The 24,282-nt window shown below is 54.5% G+C and overlaps 6 protein-coding genes across 6 annotated transcripts; 3 read left to right on the top strand and 3 right to left on the bottom strand.

Annotated features, from left to right (window-relative positions):
• Window positions 1–1,474: 1,474 nt before the first annotated feature.
• On the bottom strand, window positions 1,475–6,781 carry BESB_003740 (uncharacterized protein; the record flags this gene model as incomplete). The annotated part of the gene is made up of 1 exon (XM_029359129.1): window positions 1,475–6,781. The coding sequence occupies one exon, from the start codon at window positions 6,779–6,781 to the stop codon at window positions 1,475–1,477; it is 5,307 nt and encodes a 1,768-aa protein (XP_029222042.1).
• A 1,449-nt stretch (window positions 6,782–8,230) lies between these two features.
• Window positions 8,231–9,124, top strand: BESB_003730 (putative adenine nucleotide translocator; the record flags this gene model as incomplete). The annotated part of the gene is made up of 1 exon (XM_029359128.1): window positions 8,231–9,124. One exon carries the CDS (start codon window positions 8,231–8,233, stop codon window positions 9,122–9,124), a length of 894 nt encoding a protein of 297 aa, XP_029222041.1.
• Window positions 9,125–11,079: 1,955 nt separating this feature from the next.
• BESB_003720 (putative mitochondria-associated granulocyte macrophage CSF signaling molecule) lies at window positions 11,080–11,982 on the bottom strand (the record flags this gene model as incomplete). Its single annotated transcript, XM_029359127.1, has 2 exons — window positions 11,080–11,406; window positions 11,902–11,982. 2 exons carry the CDS (start codon window positions 11,980–11,982, stop codon window positions 11,080–11,082), a joined length of 408 nt encoding a protein of 135 aa, XP_029222040.1.
• Window positions 11,983–13,314: 1,332 nt separating this feature from the next.
• Window positions 13,315–15,204, top strand: BESB_003710 (putative diphthine synthase; the record flags this gene model as incomplete). The annotated part of the gene is made up of 9 exons (XM_029359126.1): window positions 13,315–13,452; window positions 13,620–13,744; window positions 13,891–13,999; window positions 14,111–14,231; window positions 14,357–14,423; window positions 14,517–14,581; window positions 14,758–14,826; window positions 14,970–15,022; window positions 15,118–15,204. 9 exons carry the CDS (start codon window positions 13,315–13,317, stop codon window positions 15,202–15,204), a joined length of 834 nt encoding a protein of 277 aa, XP_029222039.1.
• A 2,881-nt stretch (window positions 15,205–18,085) lies between these two features.
• On the top strand, window positions 18,086–19,785 carry BESB_003700 (uncharacterized protein; the record flags this gene model as incomplete). The annotated part of the gene is made up of 2 exons (XM_029359125.1): window positions 18,086–19,175; window positions 19,730–19,785. The coding sequence occupies 2 exons, from the start codon at window positions 18,086–18,088 to the stop codon at window positions 19,783–19,785; spliced, it is 1,146 nt and encodes a 381-aa protein (XP_029222038.1).
• Window positions 19,786–20,706: 921 nt separating this feature from the next.
• BESB_003690 (uncharacterized protein) lies at window positions 20,707–23,262 on the bottom strand (the record flags this gene model as incomplete). The annotated part of the gene is made up of 4 exons (XM_029359124.1): window positions 20,707–20,720; window positions 21,214–21,390; window positions 21,986–22,081; window positions 23,259–23,262. 4 exons carry the CDS (start codon window positions 23,260–23,262, stop codon window positions 20,707–20,709), a joined length of 291 nt encoding a protein of 96 aa, XP_029222037.1.
• Between the last annotated feature and the right edge of the window lie 1,020 nt (window positions 23,263–24,282).

The following is a 24,282-nucleotide window of genomic DNA, read 5'->3' as shown; positions in this document are numbered from 1 at the left end:
AAACGACGTTTTCACAGAAAGGACAGAGGAGCTGCGTTGAGGATAAGGCTTTCACAATCGTGTAATGCGAAGCCTCGGCCCGCGTGGCTGTAGGCTAGCATTTTTTATTCTTGTGCTCTCCTCAAGAGAGGCTGGTGAAGTACATCTCTTCTCAGGCTTACACAGAAGTGGAGACGAAGCGCCATTCACTCGAAAGCGTCCCCATTTTTCAGTTATAGACGAAAACAGATGGACTGAGTATTGCCCTACGTGGCGACCCGGTCGTGCAGTTCAGGCCGGGTGAGAGTTTGCCGTATGAAGCGCTGGAAGGCAGGAGATTTTGCCCTTCAGATTTTTTAAGAGATCATGACCTGCTACTGGATTTCCAGTGGGACAAGCGCGTGCCAGGAAGCGGGAGCACAACGTGCGTGTCATCCGAAAGTCTTGAAACGAAAAATATCCAACACTTAGACAGTCATCTGTAGTCACCCCTTCTTCTCTCCCCCCCCCCCCCCCCGCCCCCTGGAATGGCGGCAAGTGTGGTGGCGCGTTGCTGCCCTGCGGTGATTTGTGAAAGGAAATGCTTGTCATTTTGTTTCGAGGAGCTGTTGCACTCGTACGCCGCAGTGCAACTGCGTACTCACTTCCGGGAACTGAACGGGTGAATCGACCCCACAAAGCCTTGTGGCTTTACGGAAGACTACGCGTACTTCAATTCTTGTCCGTGTAAGAGGGCCGGGACGCAGCTTCATTGGATGCCTCCCGTTACAAAAAGAGATGACTCCTTCTACCGGCATAGCACATTTTCACGTCAGTTACTGAATCCGGCAGCCACGTCCCTTCCTGCAGAAGCCACGTAGCTTGAGAAGAGCGTCGGGACGTGACTACAGAAGAAGCTGAGAGCCCGTGAGTGGAAACGCCTGGCCTCTCTGCTGCATCCTGCCTACCTATATTGCAGCACAGCGAAGGGGGCATTCCCACGAATACTCGCATTGCGAAAAGAGGCCGAATAAACGTATCTTACTACGGCTGGATCTGTGCCCCGCCCGCAACTGCTCCAGCAACCGCTCGCGTTTTCACCCATTGAAGGCCGCATGATCGGACCTTCGCCGACTGATCTATGAGTATACACGCCTTGAAAAGTGAAATAGTTACTGTACAAAAATCGTTTTACTGCTCTCGAGTTCCGTACGAATTGACAAGATATACACGGTCTGGCTCGTTTGCTGCAGTACATACGATCGACCTTCTTGCATGTACGTTGATTCCCTGAAATAATATCTTTTGATTGAGAATAGTCACTTACAGATCCGACTCGTTGGCACCCTTGCTGACTCTTCGAAGCACATCTTCGATTCATTTGTATATCCGCCTTCCTCTGAGCTGGGATCGGCAGAGTTCGTTCCTTGCCTGGCATCACCGGCATGAAACACCACCAGCAGCACGCAGAGTCTACACCGCATTTGAGCAGGTAGGCATGTGACCGTGCTTTTGTTTAGCCCCTCTGCGCCGCCCGGCCTGCACGAAAACCCCCAGGGGAGTCGCTTCTCTTTGGCTCGGCATGGCGGCGTCGGTGGAGCTTCCTTTCAATCCGTTCACTCTGTTGGATGACTTGTCTGTTCAGCTCCCGGAAGAGCTCCGTCGCCGCCTCGGCGTCTCGTTCTTGTCTCCAGCACTCTAGGCAGTCGAGGACTGCTGCAATTGCGATCTGGATCTCTTTAGCCTGGTCAGGAGTGACGCTTGGCACGAGGAAGCTAGAGTACAAGGCCTGCGGACCCCCTACCTCAGGACCCCCAGAAAGGTTCTGATCCCCTTTGCCTGAGGCTTCACGAATGCGCGAAATTTCTTCTGCCCTGTCATCGGCACCAGTTCTCTGTATGGCGGAACCGAAACAAGACGCGTTTGGCAGATCGCCCCCAGTACACACACGCAGATTCTCTTTCTGCGGAAAGTCTTCTGCGCTCCAGAGTTCACTGCTCGCCAATGGCGTGGCCACTTTTGACCAAGCGAGAAGGGCGGCAATCTCCCCGGGGGAGGCGCAGGCCTCTGGGCGGACGAGTTCAGGGCCCTTCGTCGGGGCGTGGACTACGGAGACGTGGGTCACGACAACAGCCGTCAGACAGAAACAAGACAGGCCAGAAGCAGAGGCCTCGCGTGCTGCAGCGCGTGACGCCTCGACCTCGGCAGCGGGGGCAGCCGAAAAATCTTGTGCGTCGCTCTCCATCGAGAGCTGCTGCGAGTGCTTCTGAGGGCCGATGCCTGACTCAGATGCGCCTGAAAAGCTCTCCTCCATTGCGGCAGCTGTCGCAGTGCGTCCCGCATCATTGAGCTGCGCCAGTCGGTCTCGGTCACGCAGTCCGCCACTTTGCAAAGTCCCAACGTGGCCGGTGTAGGGAGATCGGAAAAGCGACTCCTGGTTCACGTGTGAGACGCCGGCGTGCTTTCCGCGCTTATCTGCGCCGTGCGGGAACAGCTTCACGAGTCGTGTCATTCTCTCCAAGAGAGTCCGCGGGTCCGCAAAGTCTCCACACCATTCCTCCTCTAGAACGGGGTCGCTTGCTGCTGCAAACGCGCTGCCTATCGCTGAACTGAGCGGCCTGCGCAGATGAGGGGGCCGTCCGTACACTGCTCGTTGCTTGTCGCACGCGAGGGGAATGTGCGAGGCCGGAGGAGAGCTCCAGGGCCACGAGAGAAGAGTCGAGAGCGGCGCATCGCCCTGAATCTCACGCAGCACCTGTTGCTGGACTGTGCTGAAGTGCAACGTTGCACACAGTCCAGAAGAGGCCAGCGTGCCCTTAATGGAAAAAAACTGTGGCAGCCACTCTGTCATCTGAAAAGAAAGATTGACGCTCCCAGCACAGCGCGACATCTTCTCCTCCTGTCTCAGCGGTGGAGGGATTTCCTGTGAATCAAACCCTCCACTGCTCGCGCTCCATCCTTGTGCGTCCTCTGAGTGAGTTCCGACAGAGTAGCTCCCCTCCGAAACGGAACTCGCATGCGAGAGACCGTGTAGCCCGGTGTACGCCTCGCGGAGCCCTGGCTGAACCGTGCGCGTCCCAGCTACTCTCCAGGGCCTACCGAACTTCGACACACGCGAAACAATGTGGGCGAACGCCAAGAATAGAGCTGAGGAAAACCCAGGGCTGAGTATCTTCTTCGAGAGCGAAAACACTCCGACTCCTGGGAGAGGCCAGCGCTGGTGTTCGACTTCTAGGCATGCGCTACGGGACCCCACTGCCCGTCCTGGTTCGTCACTGCTTCTAACTCGACTCTCCGTTCCACTCTGTGCCACAGCCAGCGTTTTGTTCACGTCTCTGAACGACGCACTTCCTTTCTGACTAAACGGGGTCTGGGTTTGAGAAAGCGCTTTGAACAAGAGGTGGAGGGCCTCTTCAGCGGCCGTTGCTGCGCGTGCTTCTGTGTCATCGCTTTCTCGTCCGGCAGAGCTCCCTCTTGACGGCCGCCTCCCACATCCCTTTCGGCGCCAGATGCGCGCAGCGTACGTCCCCTGCACTGCGCCTCGCCCCGCCGCCGGCTGCCCACACAAGGCATCCACGTACTCTGGTAGAGTTTCAGCGACAGCCAGCGCGGCAGCTGCTTCATTTTTCTCAACTCCCGCGAGACTAGGAGTGAGCGCCGCGGCGCCTTCCGTCAGGAGTGCGCCCAGCATGCTCAGATCCTGCATCCACTCCAGCTGTGAATGCATAAGCAGCTCGGCTACCGAAAGCAGATCTCGCCGGCACCTTTGATGTTGGTCCCGCGGGAGCCACTGAAGGGACACTGTCGGACGCGACTCCCGGCTCCGAGGCCCTGAAAGACACCAGCAGATGCTGCTGGTTTGCCCCTCTGCAGCAAACGGAGCGCTTTGCGAATTCGCGAAAAGAGAGGAGGAAGGAGACTGAAGGCAAGCCTGGAAGTCGGAGAGTGTGCACGCTTTGGACGGCGACCAGGACTGCCCGGAAGTCCGCAGCCGCGAAGCCAGTGAGGTGAAATTTGGAGGCGTAGAGTCGCCCTTTCTCACGTTCCTTGCCAAAGCGACGGAAGGCGAATCCTCACCCGCGGACGGTAGGGGAAAACACAGACATCTCGTGGACAAGCTATCGAGACGCGCAGGCCCTAGGCGGATCACACCTACAGACGGAATTACGCAGATCAGCGAAGACGGCATGTTCACCGGTTCCTGAGCAGTCGAGCTTGGCCCCCCGAACGCAGTGCCGTCTGTATCGCGATTCGCAGTCTGCTGTGCCGCGTAAAACGGAGTCTGGCTATCCGGAGAGTGCCTGCGAGACGCAGAAGCAACAACAGATCCATGACCTCCGTAATCCTGCGACAGCAGCCCTTGTTGGTCGTCACGGGCGCACTCCCGGCTACGCGTTCCGTCTCCCCCGCCAGGCTCCCGCGACCACGCGTGCGAAGGCGGAAGGCTTTGACTAATCTCAGCCCCCAGATCAGAATACACAGCCGCGGGGTCCTCTGCTGAATGCAGCAGGCAGGGCAGGCGCCGCAGCCGGTCGAGCGGCACGGGGGGGCCGTCGCTCCAACCGCCGAGATCCGAAGACGATCTCGGCATGGGCAGCACAGAGGGGAGTGGGGCCACGTCGAAGGACATGCCAGCGACGGGAGATTGCTGGAGTCTCGCACGGAGAAAGGGCAGAGAGTCGCTCGTTTCCACAGTCTTCTTTCGAGTCGAGTCTTCCTGAAAATGCCAGTCACTCCTCCTCGTGGCCGTCATCTGGTCATCAGCTGGCAACACGTTGGAAGGAAGCTCTGCGACGCCAGGCGACGATTGCTCAAGGCCTTCCAGCAGACCGAGCAAACGCGCCACCTGACACGCACGTCTGGTCGAGCGACGAAGAAACTGTTGCCTCCGGTCGCCCGGGGCGTCTGCTCGCGGGTCTTCCGTCGCATCGCTGCAGGCTCGGTGGTGCCGAGCAGCACGCCCCGCCGCATGACAGGGCGGTAAGCTGGTCGACTGAGTGTCTCCACTCCAGGAGTTCCCCATAAATTGGGATTGTTCTGCGACGTGGTGAGGGGAGGGTGCCTGGGGTGGACGTCGACTACCTGAAGAACTCGCTTTTCCACCGGACCCGGAACTCTCCCATTCGACGTCCTCTAACCACTCCTGCAGGCGTCTAGCGACGTGTGTCGCGACAGCCAGCCGGACTGCCGGCACCCACGCAGCTTCGTGGGCCGCTGTCTCGAGCGAAAGCATCTGCTCCTGTATGTCATATGCGTAGGCAAGAGTTAGTCCTGGCTCTCTGCTGTGTAAATGCGTCGAGGCCCTCTCGCCCACCTCCCACTTTCCCGCGGAGCCACCTGCAAAGACAGTTTTCGTCAGTTGCTCTGACGCAGAAGAACTCATACATGACTGCCCTGGTGTAACAAGATCGCCAGTCGCACGCCATCCTTCCGCCCCCGCCTGACCGACTTCCGCATCGGCAGCGTCCTCTGCGCCACCACTCCGGCGGTGGCTACGTGGGCACGGGCGGGCGGTGCCTCCCTCCACAGAGCACAGCGAGTCCACAGGAACCAATTCGCGGCACTCCGAGAAGCACGCAGGCCAGCGAGTGAAAACGAATTGAGCCGTGGCGTCAAGCTCGAGGTAGGGCGTCATGGGGCTGCGCGGCAGAACGCAGTGGGACTTGCTAGGCCCTCTCTCTCTCTGATACGAAAACGAGGACCCGGACGAGCTGTGCATCAGGCTCGAATACGTGTCCAGAGATGACAGAAAGCTCTCTTTCGACTTGGACAGGGCCTCCGAGTCGGGCTGACTACTTCTTCCAGCCTTCACGAGGCCCACAGCCCACACGCGCACATTCTGTCTCCGATCGTTACTCACTCCGCCGGACGACTGGAACGGCGTAAGAAGCGCCTCGACGTCATGAAGCCGCACCCGCGTGCCCGCGAGAAACTCCGAAACGTCTTCAGCGATGCGGCTGAGGTGCGCAGGTCGCTCGGCGAAGGCAGCCGAAGTTGCCTTCAGAAGCGCCCCCAGGGAGGCGCGCAGCAGTGTGCAGAGACATCTCCACGCCTCTGGAGCAAATGCAGGCCAGCGACCAGCGGAAAACTGTGTCAGGCAGAAAGCTCGCCTCGGGGGCGCGGCGGCGGCGTCGCTAGGACTCGTCGCACGCGGCGGCAGAAAACTGCAGTCAGTCCTGCCGAACTGGGGTGTGGCAGAAACCCGCAGTGAAGAAGGCGAGCCACTACGAGGCTGTCCGCTGCATGCCGCAGACGAGAGAAAACCCTCTCCGGCGCTCGCAGATGCTCGCCCAAAAGAGCCGCTGTCAGAGAGTCCTGCTGACCGTCCAGGAGCAGACGTGGAGCCCGGGCCTGTCGCGAAGGCGTCATGCAGGAGGAGGTCGTGGCAGCGCGAGCCAGCCGAGCGAGTGAACGGAGAAGCAGTGACCGCGGAAAGAAACGTATTGCGAACAACAAGAAGGTGGTGGACTTGGTCCCGGAGCGCCCCATCCTTTATACATCGACAGAGAAAATGCGACGGGGCGGAAGGGTGTCTCCGAGGCCGCGAGTTTCCTTTTTCGCTCTCTCCGGGCTGGGTCTCGAACTGGGGCGAAGAAGAGGCGGGGAACGACGTACAGCACTGCGGATTCCGGTGGAGAAGGAGGACAGAGCCTCCACGGTAGATGCCTGCGACGCGTCCATCGGGTGCGACGACGCATGCCAAGAGCGGAGGCGAGCGGTTGGAAGAAGAGGCGAAGGGGGCCCGCTGCATGCATCTGTTTTCACCGGAGCAGAGAGGCGTCGGTGAGGTCGAGGCCGCGGGCGGGCGAAGATCACTAGCCATACTGAACACGCAGACAGACGGACGGCAGCGACGTCTGGGAACTCGTGTGTTAGCGCGCCCTGTGCGCCTGCGGCTTTAATTCCCGCCATACGCTGCCAAGGGACACACGGCCGCGCCCAGCCAGGCTCCCGTAAGCCACTGACTGCTGATTATGTGTTTCGCGTGCAGTCGAGGGTCAACTGCCGCAGTGCCGCGGGGGAGAAGTCCGGGGCAGGGGCGGCGTCGAGCATGATCAGCAGTCAGAGGAGACACACGAAGCCCGTCCAGCCGGCACGGGCGTCGTTGTCTGGATCGTTTCCCATAACGGGCACAGTCAGGTCGAGCCAGCGTGTTCCTCACCACTGCGTAGGAACGGAGACAAACTGTAACCTAAAGGATAGTTGCACACACGAAAATGCCGCCTTTACCGGATATTGACAGCAGTCGATATAATCGTCTCAAGGCCAGCACCGTCACCACGGAACACATCGTGCGCCGCTTCTACGTCTGCGGCTCGTTGAATCCTCGAGCTGACAAGCCATCGCCACGACACGGGAAACTCTCCATCGCCTGGGCATCGGACACGTACTCGTTTCCTGCCTGACTGGGTGCGTCTTGCCTCCACTGCCGCAGTCCGTAAAGCAAGCCTATGAGAAAACTGGGCTACAATGTGATTAGCGTTTTTTTGTTTCGGAGTATCCAATGTCAAGTCTCGCGACTTGAAGACAGAAACGCGCTCGCCATCCTGTGGGGTGTCTCAAACGAACTAAGGGCATGCAGTCATGCAGTCTCAGTCGCTGCACCTCACAGGAGACGCGCGGCTAATTTTCGGAAAACACTGCTGAAGTTGGCTTGCCTCGGCGGGTGTGTGATTGATGGGGATCGGGTCTGGCAGGGTGGCGTTCTGTTCTTATCTGCGAGTTCCCCCCCGCCCCCCCCCCCTATCCGACCGCACTCTTCGATTCGGGCGTGCGGCGTCCTATATTCTACGTCTCGGCCCTGTAGCGCAGGTGGTGGAGACACATCGCCCGATGAACTTTCACGACGCTGTCAGGAAGTGCCCCGTCGAGAATGTCGTGCGTCGGCAGAGAGGCTGCACTGACGAGCATTTCACTGTTGGATTTCTGTCATGTTTATCTTCTCTCCTTCTGGCTGAGGACCCGCTTCCCCACTCTATCTCGCCGCCTCAGTGGATCTTTCTGCGCGTACTCTTCGTGTGCTTCTTCCCGCGATCGAGCACGGGACTGCCGATGCGCATTCTCTGCAAGAGCGGGCTCTTCCTTGTGCAACATTTAGCTCTTCTTTCGCTCGGACACAAAGCAGCTGTGCTTTCTTCCAGAACCAGTATACTGCGTTCCTCAAGAAAGAAAACCTCTATTTAGCTTCTGAGTCGTTCAATCGTACGAGCAAGATGGCGGCGGCACAAGCCACGACCGGGGGGGGAAGAAGGGAAATGCTGACAGTCAGCTAATGAACACCGCTAAGGATTTCCTTGCGGGGGGTATTTCAGCAGGTGTGTCCAAGACCATCGTCGCTCCCATTGAGCGTGTCAAGATGCTGATCCAAACGCAAGACTCGATCCCGGAGATCAAGGAGGGAAAGATGCCCCGCTACACGGGTATTGTCGATTGCTTTCGCCGTGTCTCCGCCGAACAGGGTGTCGGGTCCCTTTGGAGAGGCAACCTGGCTAATGTCATCCGGTACTTCCCTACGCAGGCATTTAACTTCGCCTTCAAGGATACCTTCAAGCGCATGTTCCCCAAGTACGACCAGAAAAAAGACTTCTGGAAGTTCTTCTGCACCAATGTTGCGTCTGGTGGTCTGGCTGGTGCTTCTTCATTGGTTATTGTGTATCCTCTAGACTTCGCAAGAACTCGTCTCGCTTCGGACGTTGGCAAGGGCAATGAACGCGAATTTACCGGATTGATGGACTGCCTGAACAAGATATGGCGCCGCACCGGGTTCTTCTCGCTGTACCAGGGCTTCGGCGTGTCAGTCCAGGGTATCATCGTCTACCGCGGAGCGTACTTCGGCCTCTTTGACACGGCGAAGGCGATGCTTTTCGGACCCAACAATGACGCAAACATCTTCTACAAATGGGCCGTCGCGCAGACCGTGACCGCTGCCGCTGGTGTCGTCTCCTACCCCTTCGACACTGTCCGAAGAAGAATGATGATGATGGCAGGTCGCAAGAAGGGAGAGCAGGAGATTCAGTACTCTGGAACTGCAGACTGCTGGAAGAAGGTCTACCAGCAGGAAGGTTTCAAGGGCTTCTTCAAGGGCGCGTGGGCTAATGTCCTGCGTGGCGCGGGTGGTGCGCTTGTTTTGGTTTTCTATGACGAGCTCAAGAAGATGCTCATGTAGGTTACTTATCATAGTGCCGTGTGCGTTGTTGATGGGAACGGTCCGTAACTACACTCTGGTACATACGTACAAGTGCTTCACCCGGTGGTCAGAGTGAACTACCAAACGCCAGTGTTGGCTGTCCGTTGTGGCGTGAGGCAACCGCCCTGGTTCTGGGCCGGGGTTCACCAAGGCTCTGAATTTTTTCTGAAAATGCAGGCTGATGGTACACCTGCTACACACGATGCGAGGATTCAGTTTTGCATGGCGGTCCCCGTTCTTCTATGCGTCCGGTAGAACGCAGTTTTTCAGAGGATTGTAGAGGTCTATAATTCCGATGTGCAACTCTGGTCGCGTTAAGGTACAGGGGTACTCGGTGCGCAGGTACCGCCGAGTCGTCCACGGCAGTTTGTATTGTATGCAATTTAAACGCCTCCAGATTGGCGTAGCGACCCAATTACAGAAGGCCGTGCCGCGCAGTATCAAACGGGCACGGGAAGAGGCAGAGTGGAGGCGGCAACGGGACGATAGACTCTGCTGGCACTGCATGGATATCCCGCATAGAAGTCTGCAACCTTTAATATGTCGAAATGGAGAGCAGGTGAAGTGCATGTTCACCGAATTCAACTTCTCTTGGTGGAGTGCCGCAACCACGGCGCCTGTCACCTTTGTCGTCTGCCTGGTCGTTGTCTAGTTTGAAGCCCGTGGCTCGGGCGCTTGAGGCTAAAGCGCCTGTTACGTTCGTCTGGTTCGCTACTTTCGACTGAGTTCGAAAGCTGTTTTTTTATAGATGGAGATAGTAAAATATTTCGGTGACTGCAGAGGTGGCACACAATGCAGGTTAGAATCCAACAAAGAACGTCCTAAATCTGTTACTGATCGCCTTCAGAAGCTGACCTGATGCCACAGGCGAAGGTTGTTGATCTCCTTGCTGTTCTTCGTTTGAGTGGTGTGGATAGCGCGTTTTACTTGGGTTAGCGATAGTGTGTCTCTTGGCAGTTGTTGACATAAGATGCCCCTGTCGGCGTCGATAGCATGTGAAGAGTGTCGCACTCGGTATTCAGTACTGATATTATAAGGAAGCACCGCTAAACAAAAGGGCAACACAAAAAGATCTATGCTGTTTTGGAGGGAGCGTTGAAGATTGGCAGGAACAGTCGTACCAAGCCGCCGTGGTTCAAATGGGCAATTGATGCGCAAGTCGCTCCATTGATGCGAAACAAACGGTGTGCAGAGAAAGCGTTAACGAAGATCTGCCCTCATTATTGAACCGACCTACGCCGCAATTGAAACCACACCTGAGCCTTGAGCACGACCATACAGTAAAATTTATTCCCACGACGACCCTCGCCTCGTTGGAAGACGTGTGACTGCGTGCCGTCATGCATATTGACTTTCAACCTGCCACGGACGCGAAAGCGGTATCTCACACCACGGCATACTCTCAATGGCAAAAAGCTTTGAGACCACACTGGGAATACCGGCGTCTCATGATACGGCTTCCTGAAGTGGTTTCGAACTGTGGATTTTGGTAGTGGGCTTCGAGATCGCCCAAGCGTCTAGTTGCGCTTGACAGTCAACTGCTGTTTGTCGACTGTATCACAGATAAGGTGCGAGGGGGGTACATGGTCGACCACCAAACACCTGACGCTAACAGCAGGACGCACGAAGCAAGGCAACAGAAAATCGTCAAAATGCAGCTTTTAGGGACAAATACGTCGAACAAAGATCCCATACTTAGCGGGTCTGAACTGTGCAACAAGTCAGGGTGAAGTTCACCGTCAGCAAGAAACTTCTGGCAGGCCCAAAGAAGAACAAACGAGAAGGGCCTTGTACATACTCCGGACACCCTGGCGCCCCTACAAGAACGCCAGGAATTCGTTAGAGGTAACAGCACAAAAAAAAAAATGCACTCTTCGTCGTGGTCTCGTGACGACCTGTTTGACAATGCGATACTCCAAAGAACAAGACACGCACTAGTTTTGTGTATCCTTGTCCTCAGCTGACGTTGCTTTTTTCTCTTCTGCAATTTTTTCCAGCAATATTATTTTAGCAATGTCGACTTTCTTTTGCAGGTACGGCGACCCGGCAAATCGCCCCGACGGCGCATTGATCTCGTGCAAGCGCTTATGCCGTGCTTCAATGTCTTGCCGACAGAGAGGCGCAGAAGAAGAGCCAGATGCGTCCAAGCCAAGGATCCTTCGAGCCTCGTCAGCCGACATTCTAGGACGGAGCGAGAGCTGCTGCCGCCCCGCAGCACTTGCCGCGTTGAGGGCGCCACGCTTCGCCGCGTCTTTGTACGCCTGCATTGCACCACGGCACGAACACAAAGTCGAGCTCTCGTCAGCCTTCACACACCGGAAACACATCCCATGGGCTGGGTGGAGGAACTACACGAACCATGCAAGGCACATGGCTTGCGTTACATTAGCGGTGCCACAAACGCCTAGGTGCTTCTGTAGATGATAGCTTAAGTCAGCCGTCTTCATTATCAACAAGCAACCCTAGCAAAACTAGCTTCCCGGCTGCCGGCAACTGCCATGTGTGCTGCCAGAGCAAATTTGGCAAACGGCCGCCCCTCCGACATCCTAGCGAGTCGTCTGCGGCTCCGCTGGAAACCTCTGGACCTGCAGGTGGCCAGACTGCGCGTGAGGTGGGGTTGCACAGTGTTATTGGTCGGGTCATCCGCCCGTCTTCGCTCCGGCAGGTCAGTGGATATTTACTAGCCCGTGCAAGCCCTCCATTCAAAGAGTCGCCGGCATTTGTGGAGCGCCGAATGAATACAGCGGGATAATCACCTGCACGAACGCCCTGCCGACGGCCGAGCCAGCCACCACAACAAACTGAGCAAGAATTCTTCCGAGAGGACCAATCGCCATGACGACTAGCTCCGTTGAAAGAAGCTGAGAAACGAGCCTAGGAAGTCGATGCTTCGCGCTCCAAGAACTCCCACGCCGAGAGCCTATTATTGAGAAAGCACCTCAGATGACGAAGACAGGGTGTCCAGAAAGAGACACTCTTGCTTCTGAATTCTGCCGTCAAATCCGCCTTTCGTCACGCTTCATGTGGTGGCATTCCTTCGACCCTAGAGAGACGACAAGCAACCTGTCCTGCTGTACGGCCCATCTCACAAAGCGGTGTGTCATCTAAAAGAAGACCAAAAGTAGTTTGACTAAATCAACAAGAGCGGCAAAAGTAAGGAGGTTCAAACAATTTGAGAATTGTGACGCGAGCTGGCAACACGCCCCGCATATCCGGTAAACGCTGTCCAGTGCTCACCACCCGTCTCGAACACGTTGTTTCTCAAGCGTCAGCGCGTCCCAAAGAACAGGAGACAGGACGATAAGCTTAGATATAGCCACGCGGAGCATCCGCCTTCGCAGAAACAGTATACTCGTATGACACCAGTCTGCGCCTTCAACATCTCGCATGACTTGCACATGATGCCCTATTAGGACAGAGGTGGGTGAGAGACCGCGGAGCAGAGACTAAATTGCCTCTTGGGTGACAGAAGACATTTAAAGGCCGAGGAACGAAGAGACAAGATAGGAAAAGGTGAGTATTATGGACTACAACCGCCGAGCAATGGCACGTATCCCTGCTGTTCTTAGCAGGCGACGCAGGCTACAGGAGTTGAGCGTGCCACCTTACCGCACAGCAGGAAAAGGTAGCCAACACGCTCAATTTATTCTCACCCAGGTAAACTGACAAGCATTGAAGGCATGCTCACATTGAGTGCGACGAGAATGCCTTGCATGCAGACTACTCCCACATGCTCCCAGTGAGCCGGGTGACATTTTTCGCATCATATGGCATGCAGCGTTGGCGATGCACATCTCAAAAGGACATCTCGGAGCTATTTGGAAGGAGGGCACATCGTCAACTTGTATGTTATGAATCTTGATGACTCATGCTAGACGTAGTCAACCAAGGTTTTGTGCGCGAGTCGCGCTGTCTTTGTCCGGGATATGCAGAGAGGGCCTGCACAGCCAACTAGCAACGGGGCTGCAACCTTGGAATTGGGCACCCCATTCCCGAGGCCCGCAACATGAAGTGCCATCTGACCAACTTCAGTATTGCATCTTGATACGAGCTTGGTTGAGCGTCTTTAGGCAGTCAAAGCTTGCAGACTCCTAGATACTCTATCTAAGCGGATATCTACACGGTGACCCCGACGCATGCGTTTCTGAGTCAAGGCGTGGCTTACCAAAATGGTGCTTACCATCGTTGGTCTCGGTCTCTCTGATGAGAGAGATATAACAGTCAAGGGGCTGGAGGAAGTGAAAAATGCAAACTTTGTCTACCTGGAGGCATACACGGCGGTTCTTGGAGTTGGACCGCAAAAGCTGGTAGGCCGGTGGCACTACGCCTACGAAGGACGTGCATTCTTCGTTCAGCACGGCTTTCAGAGCGTAAATATTTCTGCAGATTATGGCTGATCCGTATTCTAGGCCAGTGATTTTGATTCTGTGACTGGAGTGCGGCTTTCCGTTGCGGGGCTCTGCATGTGGTTCAGGAGGAGTTTTTTGGAAAGAAAATCCTGGAAGCCGATAGAACTCTCGTGGAGCAAGGCAGCGACGAAATGCTCGAACGAGCGCTGACTTCGAATGTCGCCTTTCTAGTTGTGGGCGACCCTTTCTGGTACGTATGTAGAAAGTTCTCACCCCCACGAAGCTGGCCGCGTCACGCCATCAACGTGTAATTCCATGCCGCTTCAGTCACAGCGTAGAGCCGGGTCACGGAAAAAGAAACGGTTTACTGTCCAGTATTTTGCCCGTGTCTTTCAGCGCAACTACTCACGCCGATCTGTACTTGAGAGCACGCAAGAAGAACGTGACTGTTAAGGTTATCCACAACGCCTCCATCATGAATGCCATCGGCGCGTGCGGTTTGCAGGTCTGACTAAATGACTGCCTATGGGATTTCCGTAGCGGACATGCTGTTTTCCTTCGGTGTGGAAAGCCGAGTCTGTGTATGTGTGTGCTTGTGTCTTTCGTGATGCCTCAGCTTTATAGGTTCGGAGAGACTGTGTCAATCCCCTTCTTTGAAGAATCATGGCGCCCGGACAGTTTCTACGAGAAAATAAAGAAGAATAAAGATGCGGGCTTCCATACGCTTTGCCTCCTCGGTAACTCTGTCTATCGATGCCGGGTTCCATGGCCAGCGCTCAGCCAAGTTATGATATATCTGGTCTAACCGAAAACTCTCCCCTTAGCACGCGTCGGTTTTGTGGTAAACGTCATGCTCCTACAGATATTAAGACGAAAGAGCAAACCGTGGAAAATATGATGAGAGGAAGACAGATTTACGAGCCACCCCGGTAGGGCCTGTTTGCTGAGCGAACAAATTCCGGAAATATGTCCTGGCGGGTTAAACCCGTTTGAGAGAATCGGGTTTGCGCCTTATTTTGCAGGTTCATGTCCGTACAGACAGCTATACGCCAGCTGCTCGAAATCGAAGACAAAAGAGGTGGAAACGGTAAACGGGATAAAGTTGAGGGACACCGACGTTATCATGCTGGTGCTCTCAACGGCGTAAGCGCAAGACAACGGCCGACAGGAGCTTAGAAGCAGACGTATAAAAGTGCGCGGCAAACTGCAGCGCGTGCGGGTTCTTCATCCGTTTGACGAGGATTGTGTTTCATTATGGTGCAGTATGCCTAAGAGATGCGAAAGCTTTCGGTGTGGCGCGCATTGGAGCTGCCTCCCAGCAGATCACCTCAGGTACGATTTTGAACAACAGATGCTACCGAGTATCTTATCCAGCCGCCAGCAGTTGTGATGCATCTTTACTTCCTAACCTCACCCCTCCGCCACTGTTCCTTTGGACGCGATACGCGTGAATCCTTGTCTGGCGATGCGTACAGGGACCCTTGAGGAACTGCTTTCGGTAGACTTTGGTTCTCCTTTGCATTCTTTGGTAAGCCACTACGACTGGATGCTGTCTCAGGCGATCGGAAAGTCTTGCTGGTTCCACGTTGTTTATATGGATGCACATGTGGACTGACTTCTCAGGTCATTTGCGCGCCTACACTGCACGAAGTTGAAACAGAGTTTTTTGACCTGTTTCACGCGAAAGGTGAAACCGCTCCCGCCTCCTGACGCGAACAGTTTCGCGAGGCTGCTATGGCATATTATGTGCTCGAGCGGCGTACATACACTTAAGAGCAGATGTATAAAACTTGAGCGCAGCAGGTGCCGCTTTGCCTACACGGAGAGCTGCGAATTTTTGTGGAGATCTACTCTGTGCTCATGCTGCGATTGGCTGGCAAGTGATGAAAAGGGAATTCGGTGCTACATTTTTTGTTGCTTTGTTCGTGCAAGAAGTTTGCTGTCTCGAGCTCGGAACTCCGGCGGCACTGCAGTGCCCCCGTTGCCGGCCGGACTTACATTTGCTCGTATGCTGCGCCCAGTACTGCGATTTCCTGAAGCTCGGGGTCAATGAGCTTTTACTTGTGCGCTTTGATGGACTGGGACTCACTGCGTGCGATGGGTGGATAAACGTTTATCTCGGCAATGGCCGTGAGGACTTCGTGGGTCAGCTGCACGTCGGTGTGGGAGACCTGGTAAAGTTGACATCAGGTCTTTATCGTTGGTCGCGTGCAAAGCAAGCTATCTTTAGGTTGAGGTACAATCAGCCGCACCGCCTTCTATGCCATCAGTCAGAACCTGGACACCACTCTTCGGGGAGCCCAGATCGAACTCTCTTGATGAGTGGTTTCTTTCTGGTGAAGCCCTTTTGCTGAGCTGTGCCGTCATAATCTGTGCTACGTTGGCTGGGACGTACGCCATGGGGAAACAGTAAGAGAATACATTGTGTAATTGTACGGGCTTACCCTACGCCGTGTCAGAATTAGGATATACTCTCAGAAACGAAATGGAAGAGTGAACAACTCCTTTCCATTCGAGATCTACCTCCGAAAAGAAACAGGCCTGTGGAGCTCTCTAAGACATCATGCGCGGTGCCGCTTGAACGACGGAGATTTGCTGAATTACGTCACCTTGCATCGGGCGAGGGCAGTGGTAAGATACTTCCGACTAGTAAAACAGTCGTCAACAGTCTTACTAAGCACACTGATAGGTAGTCGCCACGCCCTGAAACGTTGATGGTCGCCTGTTGAAGCCCAGTGTTAGCGATAGAGTTTGACTAGACAGCTGAACATCTCGGTGGGCTGCAATGTCCTGGAAGTAGTGCGAATAACGTGGCATACAGCTTGTTGCAACATAGATCGAGTACAATAGCATTAACACTGAAATCCCAACGTGGCTTCTTCCGGGCGCAAGCTTCAGAAGGGGACGGGGGGTGGAAGGAAGCACCTGAACCAAATCAGCCATTCACTGGGACTAGATTAACTATCTCGTTCGAGCATACGTCGCTGTAGAATATAGCGAACCACGCTTCTTCACACAGCCAGCCTAATGTGCCTCTGATGGATAAATACGAGGTCACGCCGCTGAAACCTGCCCCCAGATCGATCCCACGACCAGTACGCAACTCGAGGAGGTTGCACCGACCAAAATGATGGACTACCGGGACACACCTGGGGGGATTGACTGCGTTACGCAGATCGTTTCGCGGAGCAATAGATGCAGTGCCTCATTGCAGACATAGCCACCATTCAGTGCTGGTGCGGTCTAGAGCACCGTTCCTCCCTTGAGCCAGCCGTGACGTTCTCATGGAATTAATCCGTCTACTAATATGAACCTTGCTCATCTCGCATACCCCCGCTGCACAAAAGCTGCCTGCACAGTGAAGAAAGCAGACTGCGATCCGCGCATTACCCCGACCTTCGAGATATTCATTCGGTCGTCTCCACTTTCCGGCGGGCTGCACTCCTCCCAGTTAGGGCCTCATCCATAACCCAGTTTACCACCCGAGAGTTATGCTGCTTCCACTATATCGGAAACGACACTCGGACTTCCTAAGCAAACGAATAGAAAGAAGCTGAGGAACGCACTATCCTCCCCCAACACAACCGAAGGCGGCGTCGTGGTCTGGCGTACGTGTGAGTCGCGAACAGACCATATTGCTGCCCGCGCTTTATCCAGGCCACGGGCCCTCGAGTCCCAAGGGATGTTCAGCCGGGAAGCTAGCGTCTAAACTATATGACCGATAGTCTCAAATTAGATGCACAGATGGACATAATTAATCTCAGGACACAGAAATACTAGTGTCTTTGGCATAGTGTACGCTGGATCAGCTCAGATTGCTTGAAGTGTTGAGTCAGTGATGGCGCAGAGTCCAGCGCCCTCGGCGCCGCACCCTCCGCCACAGTTTGAGCGCCCCTTTTCGCCAGCACTCACGGTGAGAGACAAATACGGAACCGGCGGGTTGATGGGCGCATGGTCTTACACCGCTCGTCACGTAACAAAGATAAAATCGTACTGTAGATTATTTATGTCAACTGCTGATTTACAAAGACGTCACAGGACACTAGATCTTTATATATGTACAGCAACTACAACCATGGTGACATCCAGTGTTCACGCTCATGGGTTCAGTGTCCAGGACAACCTAGCGCTAACTCCAGCTACAGTTGTTTAACTACTGCTTGGATGTCTGGTTTAGTTTTATATCTACTTACTATAGCCACAGCTTTCCTCGGTTATGTGCCACCATGGGGACGGATGAGTTTCTGGGATGGCTTTTGGTTTGATTGAATTATCGCACCCAGATAACTCCACACCAGTGAACCGGTTTGTAATTCGCATACATGCTCATACAAATTCCTGCTTTTTGTAGCGCTGTTTTTTAGTGGCTGGGTATCTATTCAAGCAGATAAGCCGTTGCTTATGCTTTTCCGCAGGGTCGGTTATTTCTACCGGACGTACATGTGAGTGCGCGCGCATGGGAGCACGCCCGCCTTCACAGAATGCGACGCCGTAATATGCAGCGCACCCAAAGAAGCCTCCGCGTTTTATTCTGCAGATACTAATGGTTTCTGCCAATGGTCTGCGGCCGCAGCATAATAATGTTTCAAGAATGCCTTCACACCAGTTTGCTGACGCGCGATACGGGCCGAGCTGGGGGGTCCACGCGTGTCCGCTTTCCCCCTGCACTGTGAGTCGTGGCTCCGGACGGCGGACGCCATGCCTGTTACTCGCTGGCGCAGTCTGTTTGCTGCTCTTCATTGCGCGTGACAGTGTAGTTGAGGCAAGCAGTGAAATGAAGCAGAAAATCCTCAAGAAGATGGTGAAAGGCGCTTTCAAGAGTACAGCGAAGTATCCTGGATGGGTGATAAGGAATTGGTACCTTGGCTTGGCGAGAATGATGCACGGCTGGCTAATGGCGTTTTCACGGCGCAGCACGAGAAGACTGACAGGAGCTTGGTTCAGGGCCTTTGTGTATAATCTGAGTCATGGTGTGGCGCCCCTACACAGCGAGGACGGAGGGCATGCTGCATCGGCAGACAAGCCAGATCATAGTGGGGCTGAGCCGGTGGCTTCCCATCAAGAGGCCAGAGTTGCCTTCAGTCAACCAGTGGCTGTCAACTACCAAGCAATACGGCAAATGCATGAATTATTTGAGGATGCGGCTCTCACAGAGGCGGACACGTCGCTGGCTTCAAACTTCGCAAGTATAGTAGAAAAGGCGACAGAAGCCGATTATCGAAAGCTACGGCCGACAGTGGAACGTGTTTTGTATGCTGGTTTGACCGCCGCGTACGAGGGACAGTTATTTCAAAGCGTTGGAGGGCAGATGTCGGAGAATTTCAAAACCGTGGTCACCGGCAGCGGGTGCCCCTTCTCGAACTACAGCTCGTACAATTTTGTGAAGAAGGCTATGGCAGGTGCCGATCCCATCAAGCTTGTCCAGGAGACACAGGTGGAGCAGACGCCTGGTGGCGTCCCCTATACAAGTTACGAATGCCAGTCGTTCAAGAATTACATGGTTGACAGGCTTGAGCGAGATGCTGTCAGCTTCGTTGACACTGTAGAAAAGCTTGCGAGCGGCGTTGCAGGACGCTCGTTTTATGACATGTCGGCCCTTGTGCAGGCTGAAAAGCTCAATGCACCGGGATTTGGAAATGAGGCAACCAGGGCCGAGCGGAGCGACTTGGGAAAGATTGTGAGTAAGGAAACCCGTACACGGAACCTACGTACTGGAGCCGGTCCACATGCCGCCCATCCGTTGTCCGCGTATGTGGCTGAGGTGAAGGGCAAAACGGGAAAGAAGGGACCGACCACAATGCAGGAGCTAGTCGAGATGGTGAAACGAGAAATAGGGAACGGGTCTCCATCGACCCTCGAGGAACTGGTAGAGCAAAGCCGTCGGAACTAAGGAAACAATGCGGCATGTTTCGCGTTCGCAAGCACAGGCTCCTGCCTCTGACTTACGTTAGGCGATGTTGCGGCCTAATGAGTGTTTTTTTTTGCTGCTGGTGCCAAAGCTGAGGGTGTCAAACGCGTGAGCCGCTGAGGAGAGCTCGGAAACCCACTTCCGTATGCCGTTTGCGAGGATACGATATTTTTGGGTGAGATCTGTTTTCTAGCGAATACCACACATGATTGTCGACCGGCAATGAGTGCTTGTACAAACACAAGTATCTTTTCCCTGTCACGCGTGAGTGCTTTCAATTTGTATGAAGTTTTTGATATTCGTTTTGGAGAGCGTTTCACTCTGCAGCCCCGCCCGAGGAGCACCTCGTGTCAGCGGTCCAATTCCTGATCCCGCAACTGTGATGCGCGCCCAGTTTCTTCAGTGCAAACGCAATTACTATTTAGAAACTTATGCCAATGTTGTCTTTGGCCGCGTAACTGGAAGGTACACGGAGAGTGAATGGGATGACTGGGATCCAGCAGATATATTTAAACTTTTCACCTTATCAGTGTCGTCGTGACTCTGCATCCGAGAAGAGGGGCGCTTTTTAAGGGAAACTTAAAAGCGCCCCTTTTTTTCTTGCTGTCTTCGTGTAGGAGCCTCACTGCTCACACTGCTCACATGCTTATGAGCACGGGCAACTAAACTAACCGAACTGTCATGTTGTCTTGATGTGTCTACTCTTTGAAAATGCCTGTCATCCCGTTCCGCTACTGAGGAAACGCTGGGCGGAGTCGAAAGTCGTCGGCAGTCTGAATCAACAATCAGTGAGCGTCCTCTGCGCGAGGTCCCTGCGTTGGCACACACTTTTGCAAGATCAAACCGCACTATGTATATACATATATAAATATAGACGTCAATATATATGCGGCGCAGCTCTGCAGAGAGACATATATCTACTTGAATTTAAGGCATTTTCCGTGGTTGCCGATCGCACTGATGATTTTTTGCATATATATATATATATATATGTTCATGGATACATAACGAGGGTTGGGGCGCCGAGCAGACTCGCAAGGTAGCACTGGAAATAATGAAGCAGGACCAGTTAAGAAAAAAGAAACGAAGGATGGCATCTTCGTTGAAGAAATGTCACCGACGTGGGCGAGCTCTGCCACGGCGTCGAACATATGGGTCATTCACGGAATTCATCGCCTGAAATTGCGGTACTACGTGTAGCTGCAGATTCGTAGACGACTTCGTCAGATTTCCGCAACGTCTGGCTTTCCACGGAAGAAAACGAATCTCAAGCGACAACAACCCTCACAGTAGCGAATACTTGCTCAGCCGAAATGAACTGAAACCAGCACACCCACACACACACACACCCGCATACGATACAAGCATACAAACATAGCAACGGTGCAGCGGGTATTCAAGGTGAGTAAATCAGCAAACATGTGGCATGTATGTGAAGATGTAAATATACGCAGAGAGACACGACGGACTGAGCCAAGAACTTCTCACGAGCAAAACGGGGCAAAACCAGCTTGACCTGCAATCACCTCGCGCCCACAGAGAACTAGCCTCCCCGAGCCACTACCGGACCTCCGTGTGATGCTACGGAGCTAGCAATTGTTGTGGACGTCAGCTCTTGGAGCTAGCCCTTCACTCCGGTTTCCTACACAGGGGCCTATGCATGCTGTGCATGGGCGGCGATCCTTCGTCGCACCTGTGCTCGTGTCCGTCTATATACGTGTCCGCATACAAATACATCGCATGCAGGGTTGTTACCGCCCGCGCCAGCAAAGGGAACTGCCAACGGATGCAGGAATGCTGTTTCCACTCACTCGAGGATCTCCCTCCAGGGGGCTGGTGCACGCGAACGGAAGTCTTTGAAGCACTGCAGTCCTGCGAGACTCCGTGGTTTCCAGCAGGGGGCCTTGGAGAGGGGCTGGCACTGGGAGGCGCAGGGGAAGACGCGGTGGACACTCCCGGCGATCGCACAGCAGGCGAGGGCGAGGGAACTGCGGAAACAAACCCAAAGAAGGAACAGAAACGAGTGAAAAACGCGGGATCAAGACGTATCTTTCGGAGCTGAACACAACACGACGAAGCACAGGCGATCAAGGGAAAGGCTGGATCGCCAGAAGAACCCTCAACCCCAGATTCATGGGGAATCGGTGTCGTGCGGAGTGCGGGAGCGAGGACAGCGCGTGGGAAACAACACCTTCCAAACCATCCTCACCCGACCCCAAGCGACCGAGGACGACTTACCGAAAAACAAAACGGTAATCAAAGTTCTCGCGTGAAACGAGAGGGCAGAACGGGGCCAGCAAGGGCAGGCAGACAGCAAGAGACAGAAACGACGAAAACACCGCGCACAAACCAGCTACTGAACGAGCGGGAAATTCAGGATTGCGACATGCGGATTTTGAAGCCTAGACTGACACAGGGCGCAAGGCACCTTCGCTTCCGCGAATAATAACCCGAACCCAAGTAGTCCCCGTTGGCTGTCGCCGGTGTGCTCACAGCCCGAGCATTTCTCAAAGACCTCTCTCAGTTCACTTCAGGCCGGCAAGCGTACACATCAGGAGAAATCTTGAACTCAGAAGCGCTTACCATCATCGCCGAAGCAGATAGACGATGCGCCACCGGGTGCGGCGTGCACCCGGGTGCTCGGCTTGTTTCGGTACATTGGGTTGTCGTAGCTGTCCACTGCAAAAGACAGCAAAAAACAGCATTATGGAGGAAAGTCTTCCTTGCAGCGCCGGAAAGGCGGCTGGCGTGCCGCAGTCTTCTCTCTGGAGGACTCCAGCCCAGCACTGCGTCAGGCCTCAGTGCGTCAAACAGACAAGGCGGTGAGCCACTATGCGGCGTCTCCGCGTCTGGGTGCATCGCATCCCCCAGCAAACCAACGGTAACCGCCGAGCTGGCAGATACGGCGCGCGTTGGTGCGCGGGAGAGTCTCGATAGATACGACCAAACACAGCAATTTCCTCAAGGCAACATGCTACACAGAGCCCCTCAGCTTCAAGGCGATCCGGACGCCGCACGCAGACAATGGCCACGAGAAACCAACGGGAGAAGACCCCACCGCTCGCGGTTCGAGCAATTTCGTACACTATATGTGTGTACGCGCATACATCCATACACGCGAAGGAATTTCAGGACTCGGGGTCGCCAGCGAGGCACCCGCGGAAGAAAAGATGCCGCTTCCCTTCAGCCAGATACACAGCACGGAAACGCGAAGAGCCTTCTCTCAGGGGCTAAAGGCACGAGGGTAGCAAGGCACGTACAGAGCGCGTAGACGGAAACGTCAAAAAATGCAACACAGGTGCGGTCTGACAACAGTGAAGCACATGTACGTAAACATGTATATATATATGTATATATATATGACATCCTGCTATTGCGGGATCTTTGCATGGAATTAAAAAACAGGTCTAGCTCCGCCAGAGAGCGCCAATCGTTCGACGTAGTGACCCCGTATGTGCTGTAAATACATGCATATTTGGGGTCACTCGAAGGAAACACCAAGGTAGCCTCAGCATTGAAGGATGGACTTCTCATGTCCTCCATCCGGAAGCAGCGTCCCGAAGCAAGGTTCGCGAATCACACGCCGTATCACTCTAACGTGGATATCTTGTCTGCCAGGATACATTTCCCGCTCAGGAAGGGGGGGGGGTCACCGCTGCTTCCAGACGGTCGCCCCTTCGACTGAGAATTTCTTTTGCGGACCTTCTTCGTTTTCCGTTTCAGCCCACGCACTCAACCGCAGAAAACGGCCGCCCGTTGCGTTCTTGGGGCCACGGCAACAAATTCGTTCAACTTGACATTCTGCGCCCCCGCTCTGTCAACCAGAAGAGGCGAGAAGTCAGTAGGGTTGTCTTACCCATTTTGTTCAAACAGCAAAGAACTCGTCCGCCTGTTGGGTCAGAAGGGGCCGTTTCCAACACAACTTCTTCCTCCGTAAAACAAGACAGGGAAAGAATAGAAGGAACTTGTCTTCATGCACCCGCCAGAAAGGCCCTGACGGCGCTCACTCGGCGTACTTGAGCACAAGACACTGGCAGAGGACAAGAGGGGGGCGGCGACAGAAAAGAAGCTAAGTAGAAGCTAAGTTGACGCGCGTTTTCCTTTCGTCTCGAAAGACAGATTCTTACGAGCTAGAGCCGGGAAGGTGACACGAACGAACACACCTTCAGCTGGACTGTCGCGATTCTGCGCTCCTCGCGGCAGTTGCCAATCGTCAACGTGCTGGTTTGAGACTTCTCGTGTCAGGACAGCATCATTGCTGTAAGGCCAAGCGGGCTCGCTTTCAGTCTCCCCGGCAAAAAGGTTTTTCGGCTTATGCGTGAAAAGCACTGCATGCACGAAGCAGAGCATCAGAAATCGCGGCTGGCTGTCTCTAGGGAGCCAGAGGGTACAAACTTGCTCGCGGCTGCGCATGCTGCTGAAGTTGAAGAAAAACGAATGCGCGGAACCAGGCGTGTGCAGGTTTCGTGCCGCGTTCTGGATGACCATGTAAGGTTTTGGAAAGCGCGGTTTCCCTTTACAGTCTCCCTCACGTCGCCCCTGTCCGGTCGCATGCGCACGCCTCGCATGGACATGCTTCCATCTGTATGTTTGAAATCGAAGCTCTGGAGTTCATTCCTTTATTTCCTGATCGACACACGCCCTAGTTTCGGCATCTCCAGATCTTATGTCTTTTCTACGGAATGCTTGGAGGTTGATGGCGACGCGGTCGTTCGGTTGGCGTGTACGTGGAGAGCCTGGCGCATTGGAAACCCCCAGAGAAGCGCTCCCGTTCCTCTTCTTTTTTCCGCGAACAAACACACATTCAATCTCGCTGATGTCCAACGTCGCGAAAGCTCCCCATTGGCTGGGCCGCGGGCCTTTTGTGCGTACGAGCTTGC

Source organism: Besnoitia besnoiti, chromosome I (genome assembly GCF_002563875.1).
Source record: "Besnoitia besnoiti strain Bb-Ger1 chromosome I, whole genome shotgun sequence".
NCBI lineage: Eukaryota > Apicomplexa > Conoidasida > Eucoccidiorida > Sarcocystidae > Besnoitia > Besnoitia besnoiti.
Note: the sequence above shows the minus strand (reverse complement) of the source record. Positions and strands in the feature narration are given on the sequence as shown.